At 41.2% G+C, this 14,049-nt stretch overlaps 1 protein-coding gene across 3 annotated transcripts in view; it reads left to right on the top strand.

Annotated features, from left to right (window-relative positions):
* Positions 1 to 1,006: 1,006 nt before the first annotated feature.
* Positions 1,007 to 14,049, top strand: part of mbnl3 (muscleblind-like splicing regulator 3) — a 38,978-nt gene continuing 25,935 nt past the window's right edge. Inside the window, exons 1-2 of one of the 3 annotated variants that reach the window (XM_021316008.2) lie at positions 1,007 to 1,301; positions 8,659 to 9,608. In XM_021316008.2, the coding sequence (XP_021171683.1) occupies positions 9,435 to 9,608 (174 nt within the window). In that variant the 5' untranslated portion in view covers positions 1,007 to 1,301; positions 8,659 to 9,434. Of the gene's footprint in view, positions 1,302 to 7,230; positions 7,401 to 8,658; positions 9,609 to 14,049 lie in introns of those variants that run through there. The other 2 variants (XM_012861721.3, XM_036127048.1) reach the window with 2 other exon arrangements.

The raw sequence follows: 14,049 nt of genomic DNA, 5'->3' as shown, positions 1-14,049 counted from the left end.
TATATTGTTGTGTATTATGCAGACTGAATAAACTACTACTACTACTACAATGTTCATTTTTTTTAATATTACTGACAAAATGGGAAAAGATTGCAGTTTTTTAGATCAGTTTGATTTGGATATGAAAAACATGGTGGTGGGATTTGCTACTGTTTGTAGTAGCAAATCAGTTGGCTAACATATGAAAAATTGTAAATTTCAAAATAATTTGTACAAAATATTAAACATTTGAAATTGACAGTTTCTGATCAAAATGTAAAATTCTGCATTTCTTTTGCCGTTTTATGAACAGCTTTTAAAACTGTGATTTTAACTGTAAAATGTCACTAATAAGCTCCTAACTACCAAAGCCGGCACAAAGCACAAGCGAGCTAAGGTGCTGTTAGAGCCCGCAAAACATCAGGGGCCTCCCATAAATGCTTGAACACTTTTGAACACAGATCTCAAATGTTTATATTTGCTCACTGAGAAAGAGAATATTCTAGTTTTGATTTGATTTGTTGCTGTATGGGTAAATTAATACATTCTAAAATTGTTTAAATTTCAAGTTTAAAGGAGTTTGCAAGTTTGAGCTTCATTTTTTTTTTCTTCTTCTTCTTCTTTTTCTTCAAAATGCATCCTAATAAATAATAACCAATTATTTGTTATTGCCTTTAAAAGTAGCGAATTAAACGCTGCCGCCTCTCCCAGATTCAGTTAGTGGTGATGTTCTGAACTAAAAAATAGGGGCCCAAATCAAGTTCTGCCTCAGGCCCTGCAGAACCGTGGTACCGGCCCTGCTAACTACAGCATTTGCGCAGTTGTGGTGTCCAACTTGTTTAAACCTCGCAGCTTTAGTTGTTTATGAAATATGCCCCCTCTTTTTTGGACTCATTTACGCAACTGTATCCTATGACCTACAGTTTGCACCGTCGTGCGTATTGTCGTGACTTGATGATAGCTAATAAACAAAACACTCCCCTGTCGTCCATCTCCTCCCATTTGATAAAACCCTCCCTCTGTCCTTTTTTTTTTCCTGCCTAATTCTGCTATCTGCTGAGTGCCGTCTGCTAACGCGGGGCTACGGCTTACGTCTCTGCCGCCGCCGCCACCGCCGCTTCTGCCTGTCGCTCCGCAGCTGCTGAATCGCCCCTGATTTTATATATCATTTCTTGCCTGCGCCTCCTACGCTTTAGTGCGGAGCTATTACAGTGTCCTGCAGACAAATAAGGAAGTCTTTGCGGAAAACACCGATCCAGCAAGCATATTTCAGCCGACGTCCATTTGAGGGAAGACGTTTGATCTGTTGGGACTGATAACAGGTGAGCTGCCGGGAAACGCCTGGTGCATTTTGCAGCATTTTTTAACGCGCATTTGTATAAAAATGATAATAAAATACCCTTATTTTGTTTTTTATTTGTTTGTTTTTTATTTATTTTTTTCCCACGTTGTGCTTCTGTTCGCTTCTGCAACTCCTGCCTGTTGCACGGACGCGCAAAGGGTTGGCTTTTGTTGTAAAAGATGGGCGCAATACAGGCAAATTAGTCATATCGCTCCTGTTTAACATGGATAGGGGCGTCTGGGAGTCCTCTGTCTGGATACAAATGATGTGGGGAGGAATTTCCATATTCCAGCCAATGTGGGGGCTTGTTTTATTATGAGACAGCATAAGCTGCCTTTAACAATAACTATGTTTTTAGGTTTGTTTTTGATTTTTGGCTATATTGAGAGTAATTTTTTTATTTTATTTTTTACTTTTTTTTTTCAATTAGATATTGCCGATTTAGACAAATGGAGATCCCCTGCAGGTTTGCTCTTTGGCTGTTGAGTCGCATGTTTGCAGGATTTCGCTGACCGTGTCTGTTCATACAATAAGTGGAGTTGTGAAGTCTCGTCCTTGTCTGTCCTATAAGGGGTCAGACTTAAGCCACCATGGCATGCTGTGTTGTCACTACGGGTTTGCATCCTGCTGGACGTGTTGCCCTTTATCTTGTCTGGTTTAACAATACAGCCAGTCAAGACAAGTTCACACTCCCCTTCCGGCTGTGGACTCTGTACCTGTCTGGCTAGTTTTTCTTTACTTAATATAAACACAAGATAAACTGACAAACCATGCTCACGCTGACAGGAGTGCATGCAGTCACCTTTCCCACGCAGCCTGTTTTCATTTCCCTACAGACACACTCACACACACATACATATGCTGTTGATTGCTTATATTATAATTTTTCCTTCAAAGGAGTCTGTTTTCGTTAACCTCCAATGGGGTGATATGGATAAACTATCCAAACTGAGTGTGAAAAACATTGTTTTTTTTTATCTTTAGTTATTTTCCAACATTTTGCATATTGTCTTCTGTGTAAGTGATGCCGATCTGTTTGTTGAAGCAAGCCATTGTATGGTTGTGTGATTTGGAGCTGTGGTGCTTTTAACGAGCTGAAAAGATTACCGATACTTAACCTAATTACTTTGCTCCCTCCCTTTCAAGCTACTGGCTTTCACTCACACTGTGATTTATGGATTGGTTTCCTTACGCTTTTTAAATCAATCATGTGGCCGCTGATGTTGGACTGTTTTTTTTGCCTTCATCCTTGAAAAACAGTTTTTGACTTGGTGAACGGCAACGCTGTGAAAGGCAACCCTGAGCCAATGTAGATAAAGATTTCACAGCTTTAGCTGCTGTTACACAACCGTCTGCGCCTCTAAAGCTGGAATTCACCAAGCTTTTGGGACTGAGGTATCTCCAGTTTGAATAAAAAGTCCCACAAGGAACTAATGTTCTCATGGGAAAACAAATAGACATAATAATAAATAAAAAAAAATCCCCAGTGTTCTGAAAACTGAAGTGAGAGTTTGATGGTTACAATAAATGGAATAAACATTTTTAACAGGTGTTCCCATTCTTCTGAGTTACAGGGATTTGTTTGGGTATTCCCAAATTGTCAATCAAAGGTTTGTTGTAGTGTTTTCTATTGATGGTGTCTAGGAAAACAATTCATAGAGCTGGAACTTCTCTTGTTGCAACCCAAAACCTGCATTGTGGTTTTTGGGGATTTTCACATGGTAGACCAAAGCTGTGCGTAATTGTGAAGTGGGAGGGGAAAACAAGTAGCGTTCATTTGTATTCAGCTTCCCAGAGTCTTACATGAGTCTTATACGCTACTTTTTAGATTAATCTTTTGCTGCGATTACAGCTTAAAGTTTGTTGATCTGACTTTACTAGCTTTACACTTATAGAGACTAATTTTTGCCCATTTCCTTTCAAAATAGCTCATTTTCAGACACATTTCGTGGATAGTTAAAATAAAAATGAATTTGAACATTAAACGGAAATGCTCTGATTTGTGGGCAATTAGTTGGGCTATATTTTATTTAGTGGTATTGCAGCAACAGGGGCTGAATACAAATGAAGGCAAACTGTTTCTCATTTATATTAATTCTTTCACTTCTGTTACATAAAATCCCAATAAAATACATTAACCGTGGTTGTAACAACAAAATGTGGGGAAAAAAAGGTCAAGAGGGATAGTTTTGCAAGCTATATGTCAGTATTTCCCATCTAGCTTTTCAGTTATGAGAAAAACAAACACATAAATGTTTTGTAACAGAGCTGCACAGTGGTGCAGCCTTGCAGCAAGAAGGTCTTTTAGGTTTGAATCCTGGCCTGGGGTCTTTTTGCCTGGAGTTTGCATGTTCATGTGTTTGAATTCTCTCCAGTTCAAAATCATGCCTGTTAGGTTATTTGGCCTCTAAAAATGTGCTCAGTTGTGTGTGTGCATGGTTGTTTCCCTCTGTGATGGACTGGTGACCCGTCCAGGTTGAACCCTCATGACTGCTTGAGATAGCGCCCCCCCCCCCTCCCCCTCCCCTGTGACTCTGCAGGTTTAAACAATGATTGGATGTTTTGTAAGTTGTCCAGTCAACAGTTCTCTCTCTCTGGTTGTTTTCTCTCCAACCAACAAATTTCATTAGTTTTGTGCAGGTAAGACAAATGTGTCTTATTTTGTAAGTAAGTAAGCTTAATTTAAATAGAACCTTTCACGGGTAAAAGGAGACAAAAGGGTTGACAGCGAGAACAAGCATAAAACACAGAAGATGAAGACATAAAAGATAAAAAAGCGTTTATTTACCTTTAGACTTAGTAGAAATCAATTACTGTTTTTTTACAGATTAAACGCTAAATATCTCAAATTTCAAGTTTTCTGGTTTATTATTATTATTATTATTATTATTATTATTGAATTTATTTTGGCAATAACACAAATAAGCAACATTAGCTTCACGGCTCAGTCATGTCAATGGTCCCCGCTAAGGGACAATAAAGATTATTTCACTTCCAAGTATCATCACAGATGATATTAACACAAGAAACCATAAAGCTTATCGTTTCCATTGTAGTCCCCCAGACACTCAACACAAACATACTGCTGGTATAAACCAATTTTTTTTTTTTCCGGAAACCTTGCAGACGATAAAGCAGAGAGAAAGATTTGAAACAATAAGCTCTGATGTTTCTCTGTGCCTGTCTGTGGCTTACCGGGACAGCTCTGCCTGTTTAGGTGGCACTCGGTTTGCACTGCAGCCATAATGCAGACGTCAGAGCTTAGCTGAAGGTTACGCTGTCAGAAGCCCTTTGGTGCACAGTGTTTGATGAAGGACGCGGTACAGTTGTGTCAGCAACAGTTGCTGTCGTATGTCCACCTCGTGCCACCCCAGCCAGGTTCCACCTGCATGTTGACCCCCGCTTCCACACCGCCAGACTACCCAGCTTTACCACAGACACCCGGAGGAAAGGCATAAGCTCAAAGATAGCTATAACTAATACTCTTTATTTATTTTTATTCTTTAGACTGCAGTGTAAAACCTGGACAAACGTTGTTAGTCAACATTATTTCTATACAAAATTTAAGCTCTCATATGTTATCACTGGCTCATATTGAAGCTAAGATACAGATTGATGTAATGGTGCTATGTCTAAATAATTTTGTTCACAGTGACAAGAACTGTATTGAAGTCAATCAGCTGAAAGGGGAATCTTAGCTTCAGGGAAATGTTGCTTTTTTTTTACTCTAAATTAGCTGAAGGTAGTGTTTAAATGACAAATTCCTCACAGTGACTTGATGAGTGAGGCTGTGTCATTATTGGTGGTTTGACGAAGGACCCAAGTGCACATATAGACTGCCAAGGGGTTTTTAATAATCAAAATAGAAAACCTGCAGGTGATGTGGCACAAGGAGAACAGGCCATACAGCACAGGCAGACCAAAGAGAAACGGCACACATGGCAATGGAACGGAGGAATCCAGCAGTGAACAATGAGAACCAGTGAGGTTATATACTGAGGGACGAGTGGAGGATGACACAGGACGCAGATGTGATAATCAGGGAAAATGTGGAACAGCTGAGGTGGAAGGTAAGCAGGGAGACTGGGGGATGGGAACAAATGTAAAAGGACAGAATTGAACTAAGACCCAAAGAAGCTATCAAACTAAAGGCTGATTCACACGGCAGGATTTTAAAATAGTCGGCCGATTTTCAAAGCCTGAGAGACACCACAATTAATGATAAAAAATCCTAGATGAAACAGGTTTGTTCGTACAGTGTGTGGTGTCCGTTCAGACGGCGAGCTTAACACACCACACAGGAACAGATTTCACTTAAGACCATTCAGATGTCAGACGGCAAATCTGGCGAATCCTCCCAAGATCAAAGGTGAGTTCTCAGTAAATAAAAATAAACAACCAGGAAGAAAAATGGCGATAGTTTGTGGATTGACTTTAACAGAGAAAAAACATAAAAAGAAAAGCCATTGGTTAAATAAGCAGAGACAACGCAACCGGGGGCTCTATGCTTACTGCACTATGAAATGGAGGCGAGTTGTTGTTGTTGTTTTTTTTCACTTTAAGAATCCCTCACCTCGCTTTCTGATTGGCTACACGCCACATTCAACAGGCTCCATGCTCGTTTGTCTTCGGGAGAAACAACACACGCTAGGATATCAGGGCAATCCAACATGCTGAATATCCCCGATTTGAGGTTGGAGCGGTGCAGACGTTCCACCAAACGGACCCGATCGTTCTTAACACACCACAGACGGCAGGATATTCTCCTAAGATTATTTTAAGAGACACGGCATAAAATCTGCGCCTCCTGTGAAGGGGGAGATCAGGGAGAAAACTGGGCTAACAATCTTGCTGTGTGAAGCAGCCTTAAGGGGAATAGGCTAACAGTGACAATAACAAATGTAAAAAGAACAGAACACAAGAATAAACTAAGAAACCAAACACAAAGGAATTAACTTATATGGCAACACCTAGAGAACATGAACATCGGGGAAATAATTCAGTCAAAGACACAAAAGAAACCAAGACCCCTAAGGATCAAGACAGGCCGCGTAATATTAAATTCTCAACTGTCCAGAATCTGACCTTGATCAATATTTGCCAACAAGTTCCAAAATAGTTTTTTTTCTCTGCAACCCATATATATATATATATATATATATATATATATATATATATATATATATATATATGAGCGAATCAATGGTATATATAACAGTTCACAGTACAGTATAATAACCTTTAGTAAAATACCACAGCTTCACGCTATTTCCAAAAAATAAATGAAACAAAAATGTAGCACCTAATCTAATTGTTTATATTTGAAACAGAAAATCCCATTTATCACTAATTGTTGTTGTTTGTTGCTATGAAACACAGGCTGAGGCAAACGTTTTATCAAACAGCTAAATGCTGCAGTGGTTTTCAGGTAGGGGCCGCACAGCGGTGCAGTTGGCAGCACTGGTGCCTTGCAGCAAAAAGGTCCCGGTTTTAAATCTTGACCTGGGATGACTTTACATGTTCTCACCGTGCATGGGTTCTCTCCAGGTACTCCAGCTTCCCACAGCCCAAAAACCGGACCGTTAGGGTAGTTGGTCTCTCCAAATTGCCCTTAGGTGTCAGTGTGATGCATTTAATGATCATGACTTTTTTCCCAAGTGTTTCACTTGGACAGTCAGAGTGAATCAAGGAAGAATTGTCAGAGTGATCGATGCATCTTAGTGAAAAAAACTTTAAAAAGTGTACAACTTGCACAAAAGCTGCAGTGACTCCTTGACATAGTATCAGTGAGTGAAAGGTCATTCCTGTTTATTTTCACAGATACTGGCTGCAGTGCAAACTCGGATAGCTTTGGAGAAGAGCCAGTATTGCTGCAGATCTCTCCAGGAGAAGGTTGTAATGGCAGCTGTGCACCATTTGGTGTCCGGAGTGTTGCTAAGGGAGCTTTTTGATGATGTAGGATGCATTCTGCCTCGTCAGGGTGTGCGTAAGCACAGGCTCTTGACACTGACGTGGACAGAAAAGCAGGACAGGCGAAGCTGCAGGAGGACTGCTTGTCTGGTTCCCCCCCCAGAGAAAAGTTTGTATTGATCTGTAGGCTTTGAAGGAGGATGCACAGATAAGCGCAATAGTTCAGCAAGCAAAGCATTTGTTGTACCTGCTATTCTCTCATTTCTGGCTCTCTTGTTTGGCCTGGGACGTGACTTTGTGCTGCATATCCATCGGCGTCCCTTCCCGCTGCAGCAGAACCCTTCCCTGTTGTTTGTGCATGCAGTCACACACAAACACACACACTCGTTCCTTCGCAGTAGTCCCCCCCCCCCATTGCTTCCGCCGTCTGTGTCTGCCACCATCAGACATAGAGACTGATAATATCTGCTCCAACAGCCTCTTCTCCTCCTGTTCCGTTCCTTATTGTGCTGCTTGAGGTTTTATACACTACTCGCTTCTTTTATTTTTCCATTTAATTTTCTGAAATCAAAAAGAAGACGAATCATTTCCATTTGTGGCGTACTGTCTGTATTCACTTAGTGTCTGGCCACGTCACTCTGCTCCCTGAGTGTGAGCAGAACAGAGAGCTGCATGCATCATCCTTGCATCACGCTGCAGTATGTTTGAGCGAGACGCGAGAAACTCCTCTGCCCCCCCCCCGTGTGAGGGCAAAGCTGCCCGGAGCTGCTGCACAGTTTGGATATTAGCATGTGCTTCAGACATGACTGCCATGACTGTGCTGGTACCAGTGTGAAAAAAGTGGGGAACAAGGACAGGCTCTGTGAAAGGAGGAGCCTTTCTCCCAACGTGCGCTCTCATTGATCAGCGGCGTGCGTTGCTTGCCTGTAAAACGCCGCGGGATTGGCTGCCGCTTTTTACATTACACACAGCAGCTGTAGTTGTGAAGAACTACCCCGTCTTGTCTTTTTCGTACCTCCTCTGTCTGGGAATCAACAGAACTTTGCCAAGGACAATATTTTTTTTCACCCTGCGCTGCATTAATGTCCAGTTTTCGCAGGGCAGAAAGTAAATGAGTTGAGGTGATGTCTCTGTCCTGCCTGCAACGTCCCTCCCTCCATCCTCTCTCTCTCTCTCTCCCTCTCTCTCTCCGCTCTGTATCACTTAATCAAGACATAGCTTGCCCTTTCCTGTTCATTGCTGCCTCCCTCCCTCCTCTGCGCTCTGCTCTGTTTTGCTTGCTTCCTTCTTCTTCTTCTTCTTCTCCTGCAGCGTGATCCTCATTCGTTAAAAGACCTTGTAGCAGTCTCTAGCCTATACGGTTACTGTATCATAAATGCCTTTTTTTTTCTCTCTCTCTCTCTCTCCTGTTTTTCTGCAATTCACAGTGAGACAGCAAGCAAAGACGTGCAGCGAAGAGGTCAGTGAAGAGGATGGCAACATAGAGAACGGAGATGGAGGGATGAGAAGTAGACTCAAGTGAAAGAAGGAAGCGGGACTCCAAAGTGCCTACAGTACGGTTTTGTGTCCTACAGCAGGAGAGAGGGCTCGGTGTGCGTTTGGCCTTGAATGGAGGCTATATTTTGTCCTGACAGCCACAAAGTCATCCATCCCACGTTGCTGAGCTGCAGTCCCCACATACCCAGAGCTGAGCTGCAGCTTTGTCTCATCATTACAAGGACATTACGGGTGTAAGGTTCTGCTTTTTTCCCCTCTATCTCTGTCAGAATAACGACGACAGTAGAGCTGCAGTGACTTCCTCTCCCCCTGACCATGTTGACGTGAATGTAAAAGAGACGTACAGAGAGTTTCAGTTTGTAGACCTAGACGAGTGGACCACAGTGATGTTTTCCGAGCAGTTTTTCTCTTTCTCTTGAGACAGAGCTGGTCTCTGCTCACAGTTAACCTCCGTTATCTCGCCCCCGTGAAAATTCAGCTGACAATTTTCCCAGGAACAGCTAATAAACATCCCCCCCAAAAATACACCGGTCAAAAGGGACTGCTACCTATTTGCTCTGAAGGAAAAATATTTTTCTTTTTTTTTCCCCCCAAGGGGATTTTTTTGTTGTTGCTTTTGAATCATTATTAGTCATCCCTGCTCACATTAGACAGTTTTTTCCATCCACTCGCTCCCACCACAGCTCAGTGTCTGTGAGCGTCTCAGATGGCTGTCAGCATGGCCATGGGACGAGACACCAAATGGTTGACCTTGGAAGTGTGTCGCGAGTACCAGAGAGGGACCTGCTCGCGGTCCGACTCCGAGTGCAAGTTCGCACATCCCTCCCGGAGCTGCCATGTGGAGAACGGCCGAGTCATCGCCTGCTTTGATTCGCTCAAGGTAACAACGCAGCACACACCGGCTCCTGCCGCATTACAGCTCGTTTGCTCCCCGGGTTCTCTGTCCGACGCGTCGGCCTCTGTCACGTGGGAACATTTATACTATCGCAACCAGATATTTACTTATCCTAGAAAAAGATGCACCACCTTTTTTCTCATCATTACATTAAATCAGACATTGCTATTTTAGGCTTGGTAGGATTATGAAACTTATGCCTGTTTGCTAAATGTCAGAACAATGTTCTTTTAACTCTCTTTAAATTCAGAAGTTTACTTCTTTAGTATTTGGTATAAATACTTTTTTAAGCTATATGACATTGTTCAAACATTTTGGGTTTCCTTTCCCAAGCCTCTCTTAGTAGTTTGCTTGGATTTCTTTCCCATTCCTCCAGACAGAACTGCTGTAACAGATTGGTTTGTAGCCTTGCTCTCACACACCTTTTCATCTCTGCACACATATTTTCTACAGAACTGAGGTTGTAACTTTGTGATGGCAGCTCTAGAACATTGTCTTTGTTATCCTTAAAGCACCCTTTGGTGATATTTTTATCGCCATTGTCCGTTTAGAAGACCCATTTGTGGCCAGGTTTTGGTTGATGTTTAACAATGGTAACTGTGGCCAAAGGTTTTCAATTTAAGTTTCATTAAACCTCATTACATGTCTCCAAAGATTAAGTTCCCCGTCTGATTCTGCAAACTGTGATTTGTCTTTCTTTGTGTTTGTCTGGAGTGTTGGCTTCTTCCTGGCTGACTGGCCTTTCAGCCCAAGCTGGTACCAGACTCATTTCACATTGGTTTATCACATCCTCTCACTAGCTTCAGCCAACATCTTCTCCAGATCTTTGGCTTTTGTTCTTTGTTGATTTTCACTTTTATCTCTAAATTGTTTCATCTCTGGGACACAGAACCCATTTCTTTTCTTAATCATGTGATGCCTGGACGAACCAGATTTGTTGAAGTCCATAATTAGCTCCCTGATATCTTGGCTAACTTCTTTCATTTCCATGATGTCACTCAGAGAAGGACCTTAGATTAATTATTAGTTATTTTAGCATAGAATACAATAACCCTTCTACGTCTCAGTGGGGAATTTTGCTGTGTTTCATCTGCAAAGTGATATACGTTGTGAAAGATAGCATGCAGGATGCATAGAAATATATTAATAAAACTAACAGCACTGATAACAGTGAACATCCAGGGAAGTGAAGGTTAGATAGTGGACTCTTATAAGTACCTGGACTGGACTGGATACTCTTTAGGAAGGGTCTGGGCAGACTCTACCTACTGAGGAGGCTGTGGTCTTTTGACTCTGGTGGCATCAGCCATCTTCTGTGGTGTAGTTTGGAGCAGCAGATGATCTGTAGCTGAGTGGAAGCGGTTAGATCAGAAAGGCCAACAGTGTCTGAGGATGTCCCCTTCAACCGAGAGGCACAGTATTGCAGTCGCAGGGTGCCGCCATTTTTACAGTCAATGCCAGAAGTTCACCAAGTTTTGGACGTTTCTTCTTCTTTGCATGATATGTGGAGACCAAAAGAAAGACGAAGATACCTAAACCTAAGGTCAGTGGATTTAATACCTAAACCTAACTTAATACCTGTGGTTTATCCCTTCCCCTGAGGGCTAACCCTAACATTGGTGGATGACAAACCTAGACCTAAGGTCAGTGGATTTAATACGACTTCATTAACTTCCTGTTGGGACTGACTTCTAGCGATTTTGTTAGACTACAGGTGTGTACTTCCGGCATTGATTGTAAAAATGGCAGTGCCTTGCTACTGCCGTACGGTACTCTTGCCTCAAGCTGGTGCAGGGAGTAGGATACAGATAGACTCTGGCAAAAATAACGCAAATAACACACAAATATCACTGTTGGACAATGTCAATCACCCCATGCATGAAGCTCTTGCAGAACCAGTTGCAGACCATGGCATCCTAGGAGTACAAAGGAACGTTATCTTTCTCTGTTTGACTTTACAACCATCGCTGCTCCCAACAAACAAGTGTTTACATCCCTGTTGGTTTTTTGCAGTTTTTTCTTCTTTTTTTTCCCCATGCAGAAAAATACATACAGATTTTTAAACATCACCCTACTCAGTTGCACATTTAAGTTTTCAAACTTAAATGACTTACTGCACAGTCGCCTATTCTTAATTTGGCTTTGTGTTTTTACCTTTCTGCTTATCTACATTCTTCCCTATAATGCTTCACTTTGCTACTGGGATACATGAATTTCCTCAGTGAGGGATAATAATATATTCCCAAGACTACAAAGTATAGTAGTATCCATTGCACCTGTATTAAGAGTGCCTTCCAAGAAACAATCTGCAGAAATACATCTGTACATGTAAAAATAAGAACTACAGGCACATCCAGTTGAAGATATAATGCAGATAGTGAACAGAAAAGACTTTGACTGCAGGTTTCACATGAAGTGAATCTGAGCAAAAACACATTGGTCTAAAACAGTTTCCTCAGATAAAAAAAAAAAATGCAGATTATAAACTTTTCCTGTAATTAAAGTTCAAGAGCTATTGCGAGTAAGTGAAGATAATTGAAGATGGAAGAATGAATGTGATATATTACATTTAAATGGTTTGTTGGGAGCAGAGGTGATTATAGAGTGGTGGAGGATTTTTCTTTTCTTTTTTTGCTGAGAATAGGAAGAAATTTGAAGCCTTGTGTGTCTTTGATCAATGTGTGGGTAACGTCTCTTTTGTTTCTTGAATGGGAAGCGTTGAAATGAAAACTCTAAGCAGGATCTGGATGTTTTAAATATAAAAGTTCCAGTTTGTCTGGCCTGATGTTGTGTTAAACCAACTATGTGTTTTAAAAGAATGGATGCACATTTAAATTTGTTTTTCCTCATTCCCTGATGAATATAGGGTAAGTAGAGAGAAAGAAGGTCTGCATGGTGGTGTGGTGGTTAGCGCTGTTCACAGCCAGAATGTCCCAGATTTAGGTACAGAGTCTCATTTGTGCCTTTTGGCTGGTTTGGTCCTGCGGTTCAAAAACCTTCCGGTTAGCTAGCATGCTAGCATGTTGTTTTTGTTTTGTTTGTCTCTGGGAGTCTCTTTGTCAGCCCCGTGTTGGACTGCAGACTCGTTGGAAGTTTTGCAAATCTTTGTAAGGTGTCTAGCAGGCACAGTCAGTATCATGTGACCATCACTCACTTTTTCGATGCTCTGAAAAAATTTGTAAGACTCTCAGTCCAGTTGTAATGCTGCCCTTCGGTAGTCAGATTAGACATGTCAGCTTCTAGGCAGGTAAATAATTTATGTATCCATTGCTAGTATGCATGTGGACCAGATAATGTTAAATTGGACTCTTTCCTTTGAGTGCATTAATATGTTCATTAGTAAGAGACTGTGGCCTCACTGCATTTGGGGCCCGTGGGGTCTGGCCCAACCAGATGTCGCTCTGTGTTCGTAATAATCAGTGAGACGTGATCGAGTAATATTAGAAAAAAGACCAATTCCCTTGCCAATAAAATTCTGTTATAAAAACATTTTTGTCTATATATCTAAGTGTGTCTGGAAACTGACAAGCTCAGTAGGCTAAATCCTCTTGAGGCGTCTTGGGGATGGACCGCCAATGTATAAATAATGAACATCTGAAATCACAGTGCGCATACCCAACACGCTCTGAGTAGACAGCCGTGGGGCACAAATCCTCTGGCCCCAAGCTCAGACCGTCCAATCAAAATACTGGAAATGCACACGTTACGTTTAAGTTCTGCCGGACAGTGAGTGACCATCTATGCAAGGCAAATGTATTTGTGTAGCACATTTCAGTAGAAGGACAATGCAAAAAGCTTTACATGATTAAAACATTGGAAAATAAAATAGAAGAAAAGCAAGTAAAAAACCGGAATAAAATGTAGGAAAACTTAAAAAAAAACTGGGAAAATGGAGAATAAAAGCAAATATTAATCTAGTGTTTTTTGTCCTTGCTAGCTCATAGGACTGAAGTGAATCTTTTCTGTTTAATAAATGATTATTAGTGAGCTTTTATTTAGGATTTTATATATAAAAATTTAATTACATTTAGCTTACATAAAATAGATTTCTGGTGTGTTGGTTTATGCCAATTTATCCGTTTAATTTAAAATTGATCAAAGTCAGGTTGTATGCGTCACAAAAAAAAAAAAAAAAATCAGTTGCTGCTAATGGGTGTTGCGTTTTTGTGCCCCACTTAACTTATCATGCCAGAGACGCCACTGGTAAGATAAGTTAATTAATATAACCTGTCGCTATACTTACCAGCATTTTTGCATTGCTAGAATAAGATGAAATAGAATTAGGGATTTAGAATTTAGAGAATCAAGGGTCATACAAATGACGGCAGAATCAGACAGACAAACCCAAGGGCTAGGCAAGAGGCGTGAGTCGTGGGGTATATACTTAGTCTTGGTCCAGAAATCAGAAGCCAGTGAGCTTTCAGAC

This window comes from Fundulus heteroclitus, chromosome 23 (genome assembly GCF_011125445.2).
Source record: "Fundulus heteroclitus isolate FHET01 chromosome 23, MU-UCD_Fhet_4.1, whole genome shotgun sequence".
Taxonomy (NCBI): domain Eukaryota; kingdom Metazoa; phylum Chordata; class Actinopteri; order Cyprinodontiformes; family Fundulidae; genus Fundulus; species Fundulus heteroclitus.
The sequence above is the reverse complement of the archived record's forward strand: the minus strand, read 5'-3'. Positions and strand labels throughout refer to the sequence as shown.